We start from the raw sequence: 19591 nt of genomic DNA, 5'->3' as shown, positions 1-19591 counted from the left end.
ACAATCCCAACATTAGAAGAGTGCAGGCTGCAGCAAGACTAGATTACAAAGTATAAATACCTAGTGAGAGCACAGGCTTTTAAAATTACCACAGAAAGGCACAAAAAGCACCCATGGTTGGAAACAAAGACAACTGAAATTAAAAATAAGGTGCAGTTTTAAACTGTGAGGATAATTAATCACTGGAGGAAATGATCAAGGGAAGTGGTGACTTCTGCTTTTCATGTTTTCCATGCAGCACACAATACCTTTCTAAGCGTTGCCACAGCCAAATTGCTCAGCAAAGATTGGAGCAGCCATGGGAAGGGGGAAGATCTGGGGGTTTGTTACTGTCTGCTTGTTTACACTCTCTGTAGACATTTCAATGCAGAATCCAGGAACACAGGAATTCACACCTGCCACCTTTACCACTGAACTTGAGTGGTGTTCCCTTCTACATCCCCGCACTCTGGTGGACCTTTAATCCTTTCCCTTATGCTTTGCTAGTCAAAAACACACGGAGAATGTCTCTAAATGCCAAAGCCTGCCTGGTGTGGGGCAATAATTCTCCATGTGCAGGGTGAGTCCTGCTTGGGAAAGAGCTCTGTGATGTGACCCAGAGGGACTGCGAAGCTGATGGTGATACTGATGAGTGCAGGCATGCTCTGAGAATAATTACTGGATGAAGGATCTCTGAGCACTTGAGCTGAGGAATAGACCAGCTATTATTGTTAGGCCCTGGAGACAATATGGTGCTAAACTTCTTACTCCTAAACTAAATCCAAACAAGTTCAAGATTTGAAAAAACTCTGTATGATTTGAGATCTTTAAACCCAAAAGTTGTGGACCTGTGAAGGTTAAGTGCTTCTGCAATGAAATTGAGTTTGTATTTTTAGGATTTGGGCTCAGGCATCTCCACTTCACCAATATCCTTCTTTAGTGCTCAAGTCTTCTAAGGAAATCAATCCCTTCACCATAAAACACATCTTCACATTGGTACACACAATCTGGGGGAAGGGAAGCTCCCTGGGGAACAATTTTGACCAAAGACACAAAGCCATTCCTTCACTATTTGAAGAATCTTCCAATCTGTTCAGAGAAGGGATGGTGCTAGTTTTTAATACACAATTGAATGCTTGCCTTTTCCTCTAACCCAAGAGCAGGAGAGGTTCCTTCAGTGCTGGAGGTCTTTAATCAAGACTTGATACCTTCTGCCAGATGGATATTACAACTGAACAGTAGGCACTGCCTTCGGGACATGTTACTGAGCAAAACATAACATTCTGCTGCACCACGACAGTCAAATTAGCCTAACAGTCAGTGCCTCTTGATTTAAAGTCCACAGATTTGTAATCTAGGAGTAACACCCACCATCACAGAATGAGGCACTCAGTTCAGGCTGCTGTGATCTGCAGCCCAACAACACCAATTTCCTGGAGCCAGACTTTTCTGCAAGGTTTGATCTTGAGTTTAAACTGCCTGTAGTGGAAGAAATCATAAACCCATCTCACAGGGTGCCAATGGACACTTGCAGATGAGAAAATGCGATGCTGGATACTTGGTTACTGACAGATGTAGCTCTTAGGACCTAACACAGTAATCACTGTCACTATTTATTCAGCTTCAGAGTGAAGCTTAACTTGCTTAAAATATTTGTTTTCTTTCTAGACTAAAGGCCCAGTTCTTCCAAGTGCTTTCTCTGATGGCTCGTTGATACAAAGGGTGCAATTGCCTTTGTTGCTTAGCTCCCCGGACAGCAATAGCTGTGGGACCTCTTGTGGGCTCTCTTCTAAATTGCATGTGGGGCGTCGAGCACTCGGGAAAATGTTTGTGTTCATTTGTAGGTACATCGGAGAGCCTTTTACTTCACGTGTCTTAGTGTGGATTCGCAGAAGCTTGACAATAAAGTGCATCTAAAAGGAGCAATAAACACAAGGAAGGAGATACATTTTAAGAGGGGGAATTTAATTCCTTAGTGATCGTCTTTGGCTTCTTTACACAGACTGCAATGATTATAGAATCACAGAGCACTTTGGGTTGGAAGGGACCTTAAAGAGTATCTAGTTCTAAGGCCCCTGTCATGAGCAGGGACATCTCCCACTAGATCGAATTGCTCAAAGCCCCATCCAGCCTGGCCCTGGACGCTTCCAGGGATGGAGCATCCTCGGCTTCTCTGTGCACCCTGTTCCAGCGCCTCAACACCGTCACAGTAAAAAATATCTCCCCTATAGCCAATCTAAATCTATCGTATAAACATCTACACCATGTAAAGGACTTCTTTGCAAGGAGGGCAAGGACAAGTTAGACGTGACTTGCTACCTTATAGTCAGACTTAGGCTGATGTTCCTCATACACCCCCCCGATTAAAAAGAATGCCTAAGGTACTCCCTTCTCCTCCGCCTGCCATTGTTTCTATCCTCCCCTGTTATCCTTCCAAGGCTCCCAACCCCCTCTCCGTCCCTCCTTGCCCTGGTCCCTGCAGCGCAGCCGCCATTGCTACCGGGGCAGCCGCCGCCCCAGCGCACTTCCGCCCCGGCCCCATCATGGCGGACACGCTCGCGCCCCTCTCTATGGTCAGCGCTCCCGTGTCTGAGGCCCGCCGCGGGGCATTGTGGGTGCTTGGCGGAATTATGGCGGCGGTGTAGGGCCCGGCCGCGCAGGGCGGAGGAGGCCGCGCTGTGAGTACCTGGGAAAGCGGCAGGGAGGCTGCGGGAGGGCTCTGAAGGCGGAGAGGCGGCCCTGGGACAGGGGGTGAGAGGCCGGGTTTGGGCCGGGGCTGACGCTGTGATTTGGAGCCCCCCGTCAGGGCGCAGCCCGGCAAGGCCAAGGAATTCAGCTGCAGGCCGAGCTCGGTCATTCCCTCTTGGCCGATAACTCCTGGTAGCGCTACAGAGGCTTCTTCAAGTATTCCTGAAATCTGAGAGGTTTAACGCTGAATCTGGGTCTTTGAAGGCCAGACTGTATCCAGACTGATTTAGTCCTGTGAGGAGCGGCTGAGGCCGCTGGGGTTGTTTAGCCTGGAGGAGGCTCAGGGGAACCTTATCGCTTTCTACAACTGCTTGAAAGGAGGTCGGAGCCACTTGGTTGCCCTCTTTTCCCAGGACAAGAGGAAGTGACCTGAAGTTGTGCCAGTGGGGCTTTAGGTTGGACATGAGGAAGAATTTCTTCACCGGAAGGGTGATTGGACATTGGAATGAGCTGCCCAAGGAGATTGTGGAGCCGTTATTCCTCGAGATGTTTAAGGAAAGACTGGATTTGGGCACTTAGTGCCCTGGTCTAGTTGACAAGGCTGTATTTGGTCACAGGCTGAACTCAACTCAGAGGTCTTTTCCAACCTGATTAATTCTGTAACCCAAGAGAAGCAGGGATGCTTTCCTTTGTTAGTGCTTCCCGAAACTACTGCAGCCACACCAGATCTTGTTCTTTACCTGATTTCATGGATCCCTCCTGTTACATATAATTAGCACAGGATAAGTTATGGGAATAAGTGACTTTCTTGGATCATGGGTCTGTCAGAATGTGTGCCAAGAGATCTAAAATGCTTCATTGAGCTTCCGCTGACTTGTACAGCATTGCTGAAAAGTGTCAGCTGTCCTTGATTAACAAGCCAAGGCTAGTTACCATCTCACTTCTTTTTAAAGGTGTTTCCCTCTGTTAATTTTGGTTTTTGAGTAGTAGTTCAGTGGCAGTAACTGTTCTGCCTGAGGGAATGTTACTTTGAGCCACACATTATATTATCACTTTGGTGCTGAAGTTGGGTATTTTGTGCTCTCATTCAAAGTGACAAACTAACAAAATAAGCTTGGTTTGGGCTTGCAGGGTCTCCAGGTCCTGTCAGGCAGTGCTGAATGCACTGTGTGCTCCCAGGGTGGCTGAGGCTGCTTGGAGCCTGTTTTGCTCTTAGGCACAGAAGAACTGATAAGTAGAAATTTGGGCATCTGTCAGTTTGGTTTTTAGGACATGCTGAGTTCCTGCAGTTCTAGGGGAGAGCTTCTCCCCTAGGTGACAACTTCTCCCTTTTATCCAAGCTTTTTTCCTTGCACTTTATGTTGCCAGGAGTTCATCAGTGGTTAATGATCAGCACAAGCCTAGGCACGCTGTGGCCTCTGAGCCAGCATTTCTGGTGGTGGCACCTAGCAATGGTCTGGGGAGTAAAGAAGGGCTCTTCCCAGTAGGCAGGCATTTTTGACTGCAGTTTTTCAGATGGGGAAAGAGCTTAGTTACAAGACTGTACTGCTTGCTTTAAGGATGGGAGATGAGTTTCTGGCTGGTGTTATTTACTTTACAAATGTAGCTTCATATTTTAGTTAGAATCTGTGTATCATTTTCCAAGCATATTGGAAGAGACTCTGTTGTGAAACCTGAACAGATTCTGTCCATAAAATGCTACTTAAATTTTGAGGATCATGTTCTGAGTGACAGCTGGTATACTGTAGTGGGACTTGTCACTGCTTCTTCAGTTCCAGGAGCAAAATAGCTCCTAATGAGTGTCTTACACTGTGAATTGTAGTAACAACTTGTTTTATCCCTTGATTCTGTAGGAGTGAAGATGACAACAGCAGCAAGGCCAACGTTTGAACCTGCAAGAGGAGGAAGAGGAAAAGGTGAAGGAGACTTAAGCCAGCTATCCAAACAATATTCTAGCAGAGATCTTCCTTCTCATACTAAAATCAAATACAGGTTAGTATTAGTTTTTGAGTGTCAGGGCAAAGCAGGCTGGGAATGACTGTTTCGTTCTGAGTGGTACTCTAAAATTTTCTCAATACATGTTGATCTGCTTGACACTGAGCAAGGTCCACAGATTGTGGAGGAGTGCTGAATGAGTGGACTAAAAGTGAAAGTCTCAAAAGCAGAGCTAGGAGCTCAAATGCATTGCAGGTGTTTTTGGGAGGTTTAATTTTAGTGATAATGTGTTGCTGTTTATGTTCACGCATTATCAGAAGATGAACATTGGAGATGAACTTCTTCTTGGGCAGTGAGGTGGAAAGTGAGTTGGCATTGTGGCTGAGCCACAGGGAGTATTGTCACTTGCAGAGCAGGTTGGGATGAGGGAAGTGAAGTTGAGCACATCTTAAAAGCAGGAAAACCACATCATGTGTTTGGCAAAGGACCACTGTGTAAGGGCATTGAGAGGAGGCAGGGGAGCCATGGAATAGGATTCAGGTAGTGGGATGTGTTGGAAGAGCTGATGTTAAACTGCAGGTGGTTTATGCAGGTCCTGGGAGAAGAAATTTCTTTAACCAATGAGAAAGATAATGTGATCTTTGGAATATTTTCCTATGTTTGAAATGAATAATAAATTTTTATCTTTTTGAAAGAGTAAATAAAACCTGGAGTCAGTATGATAGAATTTAAATTAAATGTGTCAATCTGAAAATGCTCGTTTTATCTAATTGGTGTTACTCTTGTCAGTGGAATTACTGTTAAGTTATTACTTTTGCACTTTTTTGTGTAGATATTTACCCTGTCACCTGTTCCCTCCTGCCCCTTTGGTTTTTAAGAATATATATTCATAAGGGAGCTGAGTGTTCCGGAGAGTACCAAAACAAAGAACATGGGAAGTGCTGTCAAATGTGTTTTGCTGGTATGAGGAAAATTCCTGGTGGTTTGTTTTGTAAAAAATGTGGGATTTGGAACACCAGTCTGTTGCTTTGGAAGAAGTCTGTGGGGATAGGTATGTATGGGAACATACAATGTATGTTTTAAATCCCTCCTTTTGTGTGAGAGGGAGCATCAAGTGTCTTCTGTTCTTCCTCCCAAATACCTAATAAAAAGTTGTCTCTGTTAAATTGCCAGGACTGCATTACTGCAGGAAAAGTCCAGTGTTTCAATCCCACTCATGTTTGTTTGCATGGCATAGGGTTTGGGGAGATTTTGCAGCTCTAACAATGATTCCAAATTCAGTTTTTTAATTACAAAAGCAAATTAAATGCTTCATCATAAAGACAGGCTGTGCAAACAATGTGTTTATAATGGCTCATTTCTGGGTTTCTTCCAGGCACTCTTACTTCCAGCACTGAGTTCACAGAGAGGTGAAAGCAATTGCTGCTTGTTTTTATTCACTAGTTCTTTTCAAGACATCCACAAAAATTTCAGCAGCCTCTAGGTGGAATTTAATCTGGCTCAGATATCTGTAGTTCATTGCTTTTTGCCAGTGTATTGTTACATAAAAGAGGGATGATATGTATTTACGAGGTGTTTTGCCTGTTCTCCCAACTTTTTTATTATTGGTCATGGTCTGTGCTCATGGAGAAGAAAAGGTTCATGGGAAGGATGTTCTAGTCTTGGTCTTGTCTATAAGTCCTAGAGGTTGGGTTTGCAGCAGCAGCTTTGGGTGGTAAAGCAATGAAAAAAGGTGACCGTGATGTTTGTGGATGTCTACTAGGACGCTGGGATTGGACTGCTGGAGAACAGAATATTTCAACATTGTGAAAGACAGACAGATGTTACCATCCTGTTTTCTAGGAATTTAAGTAGGGTCTTTCCATTCATTCAAGAGCTACCAGAAGGAGCAGGAGTGTGTGGCGTGGCAGGTCTGTGTGTGCAATGCATACATACACAGGAGGGCTCTGCTGAAGAGAGAATAAGCATACATTTACATGGAACCCATTTCTGGTTCCCTATCCTTACCTGTTCAGCCCAGGATTTACTGGCCTCTGTGAAAAAATTGTCCCCAGCTGCAGACTGTCAAACTCCAGGCTTTTTCCCCATTTGTTGTTTTAGACAGACCACTCAGGATGCTCCTGAAGAGGTGCGTAACCGTGATTTCAGAAGGGAGCTGGAGGAGAGAGAGCGAGTTGCCGCCAGAGAAAAGAACAGAGACAGACCAACCAGAGGTAAAAGCCGAGAAAGAAAAATCCTAACACCTTTGTGAAACTTTGCTCTTGCATGAAATTAGGTGTTGTAGGAAGTTTGCAGTTGCAGACAGCATGTCATGAGAGTAGAATTTAAGGTATTGGCCTGATAGTTCAGAGCTGTTGACCTGCAAGGGAATGTCCACTGGCTTTCCTGCTGGCTTCATGCTAGCAGAAATCTAGGCCAGCCAGTAGAAAAGCATGCCCAGCTGATACAGTAAAATTGTAACAAATTGGCAACAAGTGTTGCCAATTGTAATAAATTGGCAACAAGTGTTGCCAAGCTAATAAAGGGCTTTTTTTTGTACTTGGATGAGCAAGACAAGAAGGAGAAAGAGTAATGACTCATCTGCTGTTATAGCACCAGTGTAACAATAAATCTGTTTGAAAGTATGCTATTCTTTTCAGATATGGTGAAGTAATAACAAAATCAAAGAGCTTTTTGAGAAATACTAATTTTTAGTATTTAAGTACAACCTCTTGTACTTTAGGTTTAGATGTGAACCTATTGCATGGCTTTCAAATTCACAGAAGAAAGTAGATGTGGTTTGGACCAAACTAGCAACAGTAATGCTTTGGGATCATCCTAAATGGGAACCCTCCAGCTGGATATATGTAATAAGAATATTTCTCCACATCTGTTTTTATGGGTTTTTTTCAGATTGAAATAATAATTACTTCCAAAATTGTCTGGAGGCCAAATTGTAAGGTTGGGATGTTATTGCTGCTCTTGAGGCTTCCTCGGGGGAGGAATTAACATGGACATTAAGATTGAGAAGTGAGGGGAAAGTAAGCATAGGTTTGTTTCTCTTACTCTAATGCAAGACAAATTATGAAGATTTTTGCTTTCTGATATTAGATGCTATTAAATTAAGTGACTTAGACACTTCTTGTTTTTACTCTTACACCATAGAACATACAACATCATCTTCTGTGTCTAAGAAGCCTCGGCTAGACCAGATTCCTGCGGCAAATCTTGATGCAGATGATCCCCTTACTGATGTATGTATCTTCTTTTCTGTCTTCTTTCCTTTCATTACCCTGCCTTAAGGATTTGCTGTTAATACTGTATGTACTTCCAGGTTGCCTAAAGATCTCAGACAGGTTCCAATGTATTTTCCTTTTACAGCTTCTGTACTGTGGTGAAAGTCCAGAGTTGGAGGATTCTGGTCCATGCTGTAATGGTATTCTTGGAAATCACAAAAAATCTAGGAAACTGAAAATACCACTTATAGTGTGGGGAATTACCACTGGCTTAGTAAGGGTAGAACTGCTGAGATACCTGCAAATGACTGTCTGCATGAGCAACAAATGCTTGCCTTTGACTATACTTCTTACTGCTGACATCTAGGAGTTAAGTCAAAGGTTTGACAATAAGCTCTGGGCTTTTTAATCCTGTGGTATTCGGTCCCAGCAGTACTGGACAGGTTAATCAGGCACACAGAATGACTTGTATCATAATGATTAGAGAGTGACTGGAGACAGCCATTCTCTTGAGTCTGTCAGTTACGTAGCATTTTTAATTGCAGTCATCCAAAAAGCACAAACAAGTTTTCCTCTTGACTTTACTATAAAAGAGCAAAAACCCTATTTGTATTGTATTTGTTGCTACCCAAGTACTTCAGAAATCAGTCAGCAGTACTTCAGAAATCAGCCATTCAATTGTAGCCTTAGTTGGGCCGCCCAGGGCCATTTTTTATTAAATTAAACGTCTGGGCTGATTCTTGCCTTCCATTTGTTGCTATTAGGAAGATGATGAAGATGAGGACTTGGAAGACAGTGATGATGATGACACTGCAGCTCTTCTGGCTGAACTGGAAAAAATCAAGAAAGAACGAGCTGAAGAACAAGCTCGAAAGGTAAAGCCTCACACATTAAAAAGCACCTGGTTTTTTGTGAACTGATGTCTATTAAAATTGGTGTGCCTTAAATACTTGGAATGAGTGAGAACTGGTAAACAAAGTGCTGTTCAAACCTCCTCTCAGATACGACGGATTTGTTCTTCTGTCTAAACATTATTAAGATTTTTTTTCTATATAAGACATACTGAATGTTTTACTCACTGAAACATTTTATTCCCTTTTCCTACACTTTGTACAGGAAATGAGTCAAGATAATCTCGATTTCATGTGTAAACCCTCTGCACTCAGCTGTCATACCAAAGGATATAGTGGCATTTGTGAGCTGCATGCAATGCAGGATAATTTAGTTTGTTAACTAGCTTTTAGGAAACAAGAAATACTATTTTTATTTATGAAATAAAGATGTGTGCTTTTTGGTGCTGCTTCTTATGGCTGCAGATTTTATACAGTAGTTCTCCTTTTGCAGCTTTGGTGCTGCAAGGAGCACCAATTTGAACTCTAAGACCAGAACTATTTTCATATGATTATAAACAGGCAAATTCATTTGAAAGTTGTCTCTGCAAAACCAAATAATAATACAGCAGTCTTTTCAAAACTGGGAAACTCAATTCACACGTAGCTTTCATACCTCTCTGTAATCTCATTCTACAGACAGAAACACCATGTTCTTCCCTTGAAAGGGGAGCAAAGTCCCCTTTCAAGTAGTTACAGATGCTTTCCTGTGAATGAGATTAAATACTATGCTGGTGGTGCTGTTATGTCCTTGGTGTAAGAAGGATTGTTGGGATGGAGTGCATTAGCAAATTTCCTAACTTGATTGGACTTCTAGGTACTGGGAGTTTGCACTAGTTTCTTGGAGTGGTTTGTGTTGTCAAACTTACCAGGTTTTTGGTTCATATTGGGTACTGGTTCTAATGTTGTATTGCAACAGAGTTTAGAGTCCAGGTATTTCATCTGCACTGCTGAAACACTCTCCTCTGGCGGTGCAACAGAAGTAGTGGATATATGCAACATTCCCTCATCTGCTTTTACTAAGTGCTTTCTCTTTTTGAGTAGGGCTTTAAATAATTTTAGTGCTTTTGTGAAACTTTGGTGCCTTCACCTGGAGTAGTTTTGTATGTTTTTATAAGTATACTCTCAATTAGTGTAAAACAAAACAAAAACCCCAAACCATCAAAAAGTCTGTCTGAAAACCAAGCCACCTGTCACCTGTGTATAAACTTATCTGAGCTATTTTTTTAGAACATGCTAAACAAACACATTAGATGCTGATCACGAGACTAATCAAAGGCTGCTCTGATAACGTAATGTTTTAGTGCCTCTGAACTACTTGTAACCTTTCCTGTAGCTTAACATACGCATACATAGTTCAATGTTTTTCATGAATGCTTAGCTGGCAGTGAACAGGGCTGAGCTTCCAGCAGACAGACACTAGGAACAGCTAGGAGAGGCAAATGTTTTAACTGCTGTTGGCAGCATTGTAATTGCAAGCCTGTTCTTGCCTAACAATATAAAAATTTACCTTTAGAATCAACAAGGCCTATAAAACAAGTGAGCGCTGCAGTTTTGCACTTAAATAGTATGCAAGGCTAAAACCTGTACCATGCTGCTTCATTGCAGAAATTGTGCTGCACAAGACTGTTGCTACTTGATTGCCCATCTGGCCTGTGAGAGGTCTTCTGCATTAAAGGATGTCTGAAAGTATCTCTTGTGTCTTTATCTAGGCATTTGAGGCACATCATGAAGCAATGAAATTGTCTTGTAGTAACAACCTGGTGAAAATTACTTAAAAACACTGTCAACAATTCGACCATGTATGTAAAATGTACTAAACTACAAATTAAGTGCAGCCATGTGTAGGAAAGATTTTGACTTCAGTTGTCCTTGCACAGTGCTTAAAATGAAATTGTAGGTTTGTGTGGATTTTCCACTTTGCTTGATAGTTGAAGTTATGCATCAAGATTAAACAGCATAACTTGTCACATTTCAGTGTAGAAAACTTGCATTAGGAAAATAATAGTTAGTAAATTGTACCTCAGATAACCAAGTGCTTGCTTCTAATGTGTGGAAAGTAGGAATATCATAATCTCTCTGAAATTCTAATTTTGTCACTAGAGGGTGCTAAAAGCCACAAAGTATTTGGGATAGCACTTGTTTTATTTTCCTGTCTCTTAGAGGTATAATGTGTTACCTTCATGGATGTTCTCCTTACCCAGCAGCAGGACTTGTCATGTCCAGTGCTGCCTGCATACTGAATAAAAGCATGTTATTTATTTGCAATAGTGCCCACTATTGCACAGTCAGAATCTAGACCTAAAGTGTTCATCCTTTCACTGATTGGTGGTAGGTAGAGTCTCTTTAAAATTGACATATTCAATAAATAGAGGGTGTTCTACAGGTACCTGAAATTTTATTTTCTTATAATTTTTTGGGGAATAGGAAACTAAGACTATTTTGATAGAAAAAGTAAAAGCCAGAGTGGGGCACAGCCTCGGAAAGAGTCTTTAGGACTAAGGGTCATCTTTGGAAAGAAGTCTTCTGTTTGTTGGCTTTAGTGTACAATCTGTTTAGATTATGCCTTATTTTCCATGGCTTTGGAATAAGGTGTTACAGGCTAAGCGTTTTAGAGTTATTTTATATAAAATCCTTTTTCCTTAAGATGCATGCTATTCCATGTTACTATGTACTGCAAGCCATAATTTAGACCTAATTTTGTAAGTAATCTTGTATTAATAATTCAGATGACTTCAGGATAGGATCTCATGGAAAGTCTTAACTGTTCAATTGCTGTTAATCCAAATCCATGTACAGGAATGCTTTACCTGCTGAAATGCTGCTGTCCATATACAATGTGGGTAAGCCAGTGGCCAGGCAAAGAGAAGCTGTGAATACCTCCCTTCACACTGATCATCATTCTCTAACCCCATTGTTATACAGACAGCTTAATGTGTCTCTTCTTGTCATCTTCTTGGAACATTCCGGGGTCTTAATAAGATAAGTGGGTAAACTACAGTAATATATCCCAAACCTGTGCCATATGTAGATTTTTCCCTGGTACTTTAGTTATTTTGATTTATTAAAATGCTAGTCCAATTACTTCTGAGACTTCGTTTAGAGTAAACTGTATTTTTGTTAATAGGCTTCACTCATCACTTCAGTGTCCATTATTTAAGCTGCCATTAAAGGAGAACAACTTCTTTCCAAATGCATCTGTGCTGGAACAGCAGTTAAAAACAAAATATGAGAATCTGCTTTTTACAGGGCACCCTCTTCTCTGTTAACTTCCCTTATGGGTAACACAAATCTCCATAGAAATCCTCAAAATCTAATTTTGACAATATTAATATTAAGAGGTTCTAATAGTTTGTCAAATAAACAGTTCCTCTGAAAGCTTGTTAATGTTTCAAAATGCTTAGTTCCCTGACGATATGTATCATTAAATAAATACTATGGATGTTTTTAAAAAATCGTTTGACCGTGGGAGTCCTTCTGATATTTCCTCTGCAATTGTAATCTCAGACTGTTTCTAGTAGACACTAACCTCACCAGGAAATTCTGGTTTTGAAAGCCCTTTCTGTGGAATTATTCTAGGTCTGTATAAAACTGTACAAACACTTAATCAGTGTCTGTGTTAACCATCCATGGAAAGGTTTCAGGAAACATATCAATATTCTAAATTAAGCTTTACAATGTTCTTGTTTTTCAGTTTTCAAGTGTTTCCTTAGAAACTGAGTTAAAATAATTAAAAAGAAACTTCAAACCAGTGAGCAGCTGAATGTATGTGTGCAGTTCTGGAAAACCTGTTTTAATAACCAGTTGTTTTTTGCTTAGCTGAGAGCAGACCTAAAGTTTTCAATTTGTTTTCTTAACAGTTTTATTTCACCAAGTTTCTCTGTAACTGAATATATTACTTTACCAGTTGTCAGAATAAATCTTAGCTCTACCCGCTGTTTTAGCCATGTCACAGGCTTTCAAATAAAACATCAGAAAATGAGTCTTGATAGATATTAACCTTTTCATGTAAATCTTAAGGGTCTGACTAAAACTAGATCAAATCAGTGATTAAGAAAATTTCAGTAAAGAGGCAAAAGCAGATGGCAGAGTATGTTTCTTCATTCAGTGTTTGAGACATGCCAGGAACACTTAAACCTTGCCAGGAACTAATGGTAATATCCCTTTCCTTGTGGACAAAATCACAACACAGCTGCATGTGGACACTGCCGTTGTGATTACTTGGTGCTGTTCGTTTTTGAAGTTTCAATTCATTATTTAAATCTCTGTGTTGCACAGAGTTAGTAACTTGCACAGGGTCAGATAACTGGGGTGTATCTGCATTCTTGAATTTCATTCCCTACTGCTAAAGGCAGTGCTGTCACAGTTTGTCATTCAAAAATTAGCATTTAAATCAGGCTATGCAATTTATATATTTTGAAACTTTTTTTCAGCCTTTGATGAAATGTGAGTATTTCAGGTTTTCTTTCAGCTGCTCAACATCTATAAAAATTGAGTAGGATAACTAACTTTAATACAGTGGAGTAATTTGGGGAATTTCAGCACTTTCTGCAAAAGTAGTCTTGCTCTGTGCTAAGGGTAGGAACTATGCTCAAAATAAACATGGTAACAATGTTTTTCTTTCCTATGCAGTCAGAAACAGATATGCCAAACAAAGAAATTCCCAAGATTGCCTCTACTACTTATGTGCCACTTCCCAGCAAGTGTAGTTGACTTAAGTCAACGCAATTTTTTTGCTAGCAATAATCAGCTGTAGACAGAATTCAGTTGAGCCTGAAAAGCCAAGTTGTTGGGGACAATGTACAAGTTGTGTCTCGTAACCTGCATGGTGGGGCAGTGGAGATGCAGTCAGCAGAGCCTGGAGTGTGGTTGGTCTCCTGTGTCATAATTTAGCGTGATCACTAAAAGTTGTCTTGGCTCCCTGTTGTATCCTCTAGGTCTCTGCCAAGATGTGAGCTCAGGTACCTGTGGGGCCATGTCCAGCTGTTGGTGTCTTAACCAAGAGCTAAATCCCTCTTTTAGTCTTACACTAGTGCTTGCAGCGCACACTGCAAGCACTTCTTAAAAGTGTTATTTCAGCTTTGATTTTTTTTTTCTATCACCACATTTTATCACTTAATGCTTTTCTTTGTTATCAGAAATCAAATTATGTCAGGCTGATTGAGGCTGAAGGATATTATGTGGTTTATGTCAAAGCAGATAAAGGTTAGGGTGATGTGTAACATGCCTTTTAAAAATCTTAGTGTAGAAGATTAGAATGTGCATCTGTGTGTAGGAAGTACATGGCAGTACTGTATGCATATTTTTTATTATTCTTAATATTGGCTTTATCTTCCTCTAGTGATTCTGAATATTTGCCATTCAAATGACTGAGTGCTTTTTGCTTCTCTTCATGCATGGTGGAGAGTGCTGGAATCATCAGCTTTGTAGGAATTGATGAGGTTAAACCTGAAATGGGGAAAGGGAAGGAAGAGGAACTGCAATTCTTCCTGAAGAGGTGCTGGCTGACTCCAGTTGATTTTTGACCACTAAAAAATTTGCATGTGAAGGCATTGTAGTTCTCTGTATCTCAGTGGTGTGTGGGTGCATTTTCATGCATCATAAAAACCCAACCCAAAAGAGTAATGTCTGCCTCAGTAAGGTAATGCATGATGCACAGGTTCAGTGACTTTGGGTCATGGCTGAAGTTAATATCTTAGAGGACAAGGCTGTGCCATGCTCTCCGTGCCACCTTCAGAAGGGTTCACCTGGCTGGAGTCCAGCTCTAAAATGAGAAACTGCTGCATCTGTTTGCATGTATAAACTTGGAAGAAGTTCTCTCCACAGAACCATTTTTCAGTAGAGGACTATTAATTTCTTACAATGGTCTTAGTAGTGCTACCTTCTCTTGATTAGGAATTTTTGGTCTGTAGCCTTTTCATTTGCTCTCGGTGTTTTTCTCTGGCCTGTTGTATTTTCAAAGCCTCACTTTTAATGGAGCATTGGAGATTAAAGTTAGTGGTGCAGAGCCTACCTCATTTTGGACAACACAGAGAAAACTTCACATGCTTGCATCCAGCTGTAAATTTGCTAATGGTCATAAGCAGTATCTGATCACCTCCTGGGAGATAGCTGAACATCAGTACTGGGTTTTTGCTTGTTCCAGTATCCTAGATTTTGCTTTCAAAGCAGTGCTTTGCATACAAACAATCTGAGGGCTGCTGGACTTCTGATGGGAGCACATGGCAACAGACTGCAGTAAATGGGGTTTCATGGCTCTTGGCTATTCCATGTTATGTGGAAAGAAGATGGTAAATCAAAGGTTGGCATTCTGTGCATAAGCAACTGCATGCATTTCTTGTCTCTGATCCACAGAGAAAAGTATAATTCGAGTTTATATTTCTAATATGGGAGGAAATTGCTGTTTCATATAAAATATTTTTGTTCTCCATGTTTTCATACTTACTGGGGTGATAATAACAGAAGTTAGACTGCAAATGTTAGATTTAGGACTGTTTGAAAATTCAAAACCTCAGTTGATTTGTGTTAATAACTTCTAATTGTTGTGGTTTGTGTTAAAGCTCCATGGATACAGTAGCAGGAAAGAGCAAGTTTTTCCAAGATATATATTTTAATAAGGGCATTACAGGGCTTGTCCTGAAGCTGTGCTTTGTTTTTGAGCAATGTGCCCTTCTGGGGAGTTTTTCCTGTCCCACTGGCAATTAATTGCAGCTGGTCCTACATTTAATTTGTGAGAAGCAGTGTAATGGTAGGTGTTTTTTCATAACTAAAACTTGAGTAGATTTTGAGAAGTAAAATCTCTACCAGTGATCCTGCATCATCTGCTATTCGTGTGTACATTAAATCCATGTTCTTAAGAAAGCAGAGGTATTTTAAAAGAAAATTTCATAGAATCACAGGATGGTTTGGGTTGGAAGGGACCGTAAAGGTCGTCTACTTTCAACCCCCTTGCTGTGGGCATGGACACCTTCCACTAGACCAGGTTGCTCAGAGCTCCATCCAGCCTGGCCCTAAACACTTCCAGAGATAGGGCACCCCTCCAAAATTTCACATGCCTGATCAATTTAATGGAAAAATACTGTAAATTATAGTTAATAATAAATAACTTAGTATTGATTAAATGTTAGAAGCTAGAGAACTCTGGCTAGCATCAGCATCAAGTTTAGCATTTAAACCTTGTTAACTCCAGCAGCAAGGAATCTGTTTCCTCTCTTGGGATCTTGTAGAAGTCCTCAGCAATTAATTTTCTGCAGGTGGTTTTTTTTTTTTTCCCCAGCTTGGGGAAAAACCTTGACCTCATGATCTCTTTGTTTTTAGTTTATATAATTTTTAAAAGTCATAGTTTGATTCTCCTGCAGTGCTAATGAGGTTTCAGTTCATTTTTTAACAAGTGTCTTCAGACCATATTTCAGAGTAGGAAACCTACTTAGTCATCCTAATTTAAAGAATTACCTGTTTTCCCTACTAGTTCTTTCATCAAAGAACACTCCCTGCAATATTTGTAAAAGCTTGTGGAAAATATGTAAAATTAATAGTAAACATTAGTTTTGAAGTCTGTAAACATTTAAGTCACTAGATGTGCAAATAGAGCTTAGAAGTGTGGGCAGTAAAATTACTTTGTGTTACTTGTGGTGCATTGCTTCCCTTAGGCCTGAGTTATATGCATTTGACAGTACAAGGACAAGAAAATTTGTCTGCTTCTTAATATTGAAACACTTAAATAGTCTTATGACATCCTCTGTTCATTTCACTGTGGGGTTCTCAATATTCTTTTTAATTGGTCTCTTGGGAAGTTGTAGTAGTAAAATCCAAACAGCTGCTGAAAACAGAAGTTTCAGTGTGCTTATTCCACCTAGTGAATATTGTATGATGTACTGTCTTTTCTCATGAGGATAGAGAAAACCTTTTAATGTGTATATGGTTTTTAATGTAATAAATATGTATATGGTAAAGCTAGAATTTACCTGAATATTTGATGGTACATCAGAGCTAAGTAGAGCCGATAGGAGTGTTGCTAGTTTGACAGTTTATTAGCAAAGTTAAGTTCTGAAGAGTATTTGTGCTCCTGTCCTTATTCCCCTCATATGCAAGTGCCAAACACTCTGGAAAATCTGAGCTAAGAATTAAAGCTCCATCTGTGTGAGTGTTCAAAGCTAAATAATGTGTATCTCTACCAACTAGAGGAGAAAAGTGGCCTAGAAAAATAATATATCCATTTCTGGTTCTCAGGAACAAGAGCAAAAGGCTGAAGAAGAAAGAATTCGCATGGAGAACATCCTGAGTGGTAACCCACTGCTGAACCTCACTGGACCAGCACAGCCTCAGGCAAACTTCAAAGTTAAAAGGAGGTACTGTGCAGTCTGTTCAGTGACACCCATCCCCTTGCTGAGTCTTGCTGTTCAGAGTCAGAAAATGTTATCACTGTGGCTGGTTTCTATTTCCTTCCTCAGATCTTGTTGCAAGTGTGTAGGAGATAGCTTGGGGTAGAAAAATAGATCATCTTTTCTGAAAGACTAAAATCTAATCCTAATGACTAGTTGTTCTGTAAGAGGGTCAAACCCCATTTTTATGTTCTTGTATATTGCATCTAATTTTCATACAAGCTTACTGAAATTAAAAACTTCTGTTTTTAGGTGGGATGATGATGTTGTCTTCAAGAACTGTGCCAAGGGGATAGACGAAACAAAAAAGGACAAAAGATTCGTCAATGATACTCTGCGATCAGAGTTTCACAAAAAGTTCATGGAAAAATATATTAAGTAGTGCAGTTTTATGTGCAGTAGTGTGGAAGGACTTGGTAGGTCGTGGCTGTTCCCTCCCTTTCCCTCAGAATCTAAGGCTGAATGTTTGGTCGTGGATTCTCAAATGCTTTTCCAAGATCAGCAACAACTTCTTAATTAATAAGTGCTGTGTCTCTGGAGTTTTTATTCCTGCATATTGTTTTCCTTTACAGTTTTAATTAAACCAGTTTGTGTCTCATGAATGTTTTTTTTTTTCTTCGTGTGTGTTTACTTTTACTGTCCACCTGTAAATGGTAAAAGGGAAAAGCTGATTTGCAATAAATGCTGCTGATCATTTAAATTGCTTTCCAAAATGCCCTGTATTTGTAGTGATGATGGTTTGTAACTTACACAACTTAGATAGATGTTAGTATTAATCAAAGGTGAGGAAGAGCTGAGTATGGTAAGCAGTGTGAGCTGAAAAGAACCATACTTTCTGTAGCAAACTGGACTTCCTCTTAAAAGCTAGTTAGAAACTTAGTTAATCTTTGTTTTTAGTTTCTTTTTTCAGGCTGTATGTGTGTCCTTTAATGGTAATAATAGAATTGTCAGCAACTTGCAAGTGTTTTTATCAAACAAGTGATACCAAGATACCATAGTACACTTTGTTTACTCCTCTAATGTCCATGTTAACACTTAGGTTGGTATAAAATATGAATGACTGCAAAAAAAGTTAAAATGTGAAGGGTTTATTTTTTTTTCTGTTCTTCTGTCATCTCAGTTGCATTTGAAATTTTGGCCAAGTGATACACTGGATAGGAACATAACATTTTCTAAATGGAGTAGTTACTTCCATGCCTAGGAGGTGACAGTGGCAGAACTCAGATGTATTTATGTAAAATTCTTGCCCTTTTCCTTGCCTGTGTTATGCTCAATTGGGTTTGTTCTCACAGATGCTGTTTCTTAGTATTATTTTCAATTTCTTAATTTGAAAACTTACCTGATTTTCTTAAGAAAGTAAATGTAGAGCACAATGTTTCAGATTTTTGTTTGGCATGACTGGTATCCTGTAAAAGCTTTCCTTAGCTTTAGCTGTGTTTACCACCCTTTCGCTAAGCTATGCATAGCGTACTAATGCCAGCAACTCATACCCGCCTTTACTTGGAAATGAGATTTTCAGCATGCTTGGGGTCATGTGAGCTACTGCAGGAATATGTGTTTGTGTTATTTCTGCTGCCTGCCTTACAATAGAAATGATTCTTGGGAAGCAGAAAAATGGGTGTAGTTTGTAAGTCTCTTAGAATAAAGCTACAAAAATCTTGGTGTATAGGCAACATGTTTAGAAGGTGGGAAGAAAAGGAGTTAGGGGCGGTCCTTGTCAGGGCCTGGCAGTGGAGAAACCAGCTGCTGCTTTAGGTCCAACCTAGCAGCATAGTTGTCATGGCAACACCTAAAAATACGTTGGTCTCGCAGTATTGTGAGATCTGATTGCTGTGCCAAAGTGAGTGAGCGTAGAGTCTTATTGGATGGGGAGACATAGATGGAATGCCAGTTCAATGCCCGCATGGAAAATCACACGTGCAAAATGACCATCATTTGTGTTTCTGAAGTAATGTAACTTTTCTTGGAAAAAATAACTTTAGAGAAGTCAGATGGCTGGGGTTGAATGAAGTCTTCCACAGGCATGCAGGCAGCTGTTCTGCACACCTCCAGGAGCATCCCGTTCTTAAATTGAGGCATAACGCATAGCTGTGCTGGGTCATTTCTCCCAGTAGCTCCCTCCCTTGCAGGTTCTGGAGAAAGAGCTGTAGGGACTGCAGAGCTCCAGGCTGCAGCTTCATTTGAGCTTTTTTGTTGGCATTGTTTTTCCACAGAATTTGCAGATTGTATCCCTGATGTTGTCCCTCAAAGCTTTTGTATTTTAGCCTCCTGGAGTGTAAGCTGACCCACAATCTGAGGACTCAGCAAAACACCAACACAATATGCTAATTAAGGAATTTCAAATCTTACCTTTTGGTAGGTTTTGTATCATTAATTACTGAACTTCTTTACTAGTACTGGAAAATCTGAAGTGCTCTGTAATTTTTTTGTCAGGGAAGTGCTTTCAGTATTGATGCTTTATTGATGTTTAATTTTCTACTGTGTATGCATCTAGGAAAAATAA

The 19591-nt window shown here is 40.3% G+C and overlaps 1 protein-coding gene across 1 annotated transcript; it reads left to right on the top strand.

Moving 5' to 3' along the window:
• Nucleotides 1-2574: 2574 nt before the first annotated feature.
• On the top strand, nucleotides 2575-17690 carry CWC15 (CWC15 spliceosome associated protein homolog). The gene is made up of 7 exons (XM_053971243.1): nucleotides 2575-2657; nucleotides 4521-4659; nucleotides 6703-6815; nucleotides 7747-7835; nucleotides 8582-8692; nucleotides 16937-17055; nucleotides 17341-17690. The coding sequence occupies exons 2-7, from the start codon at nucleotides 4529-4531 to the stop codon at nucleotides 17468-17470; spliced, it is 693 nt and encodes a 230-aa protein (XP_053827218.1). The 5' UTR covers nucleotides 2575-2657; nucleotides 4521-4528; the 3' UTR covers nucleotides 17471-17690.
• Nucleotides 17691-19591: the final 1901 nt, after the last annotated feature.

The sequence above is a fragment of the Vidua macroura genome, chromosome 2, assembly GCF_024509145.1.
Source record: "Vidua macroura isolate BioBank_ID:100142 chromosome 2, ASM2450914v1, whole genome shotgun sequence".
NCBI lineage: Eukaryota > Metazoa > Chordata > Aves > Passeriformes > Viduidae > Vidua > Vidua macroura.
The sequence above is the reverse complement of the archived record's forward strand: the minus strand, read 5'-3'. Positions and strand labels throughout refer to the sequence as shown.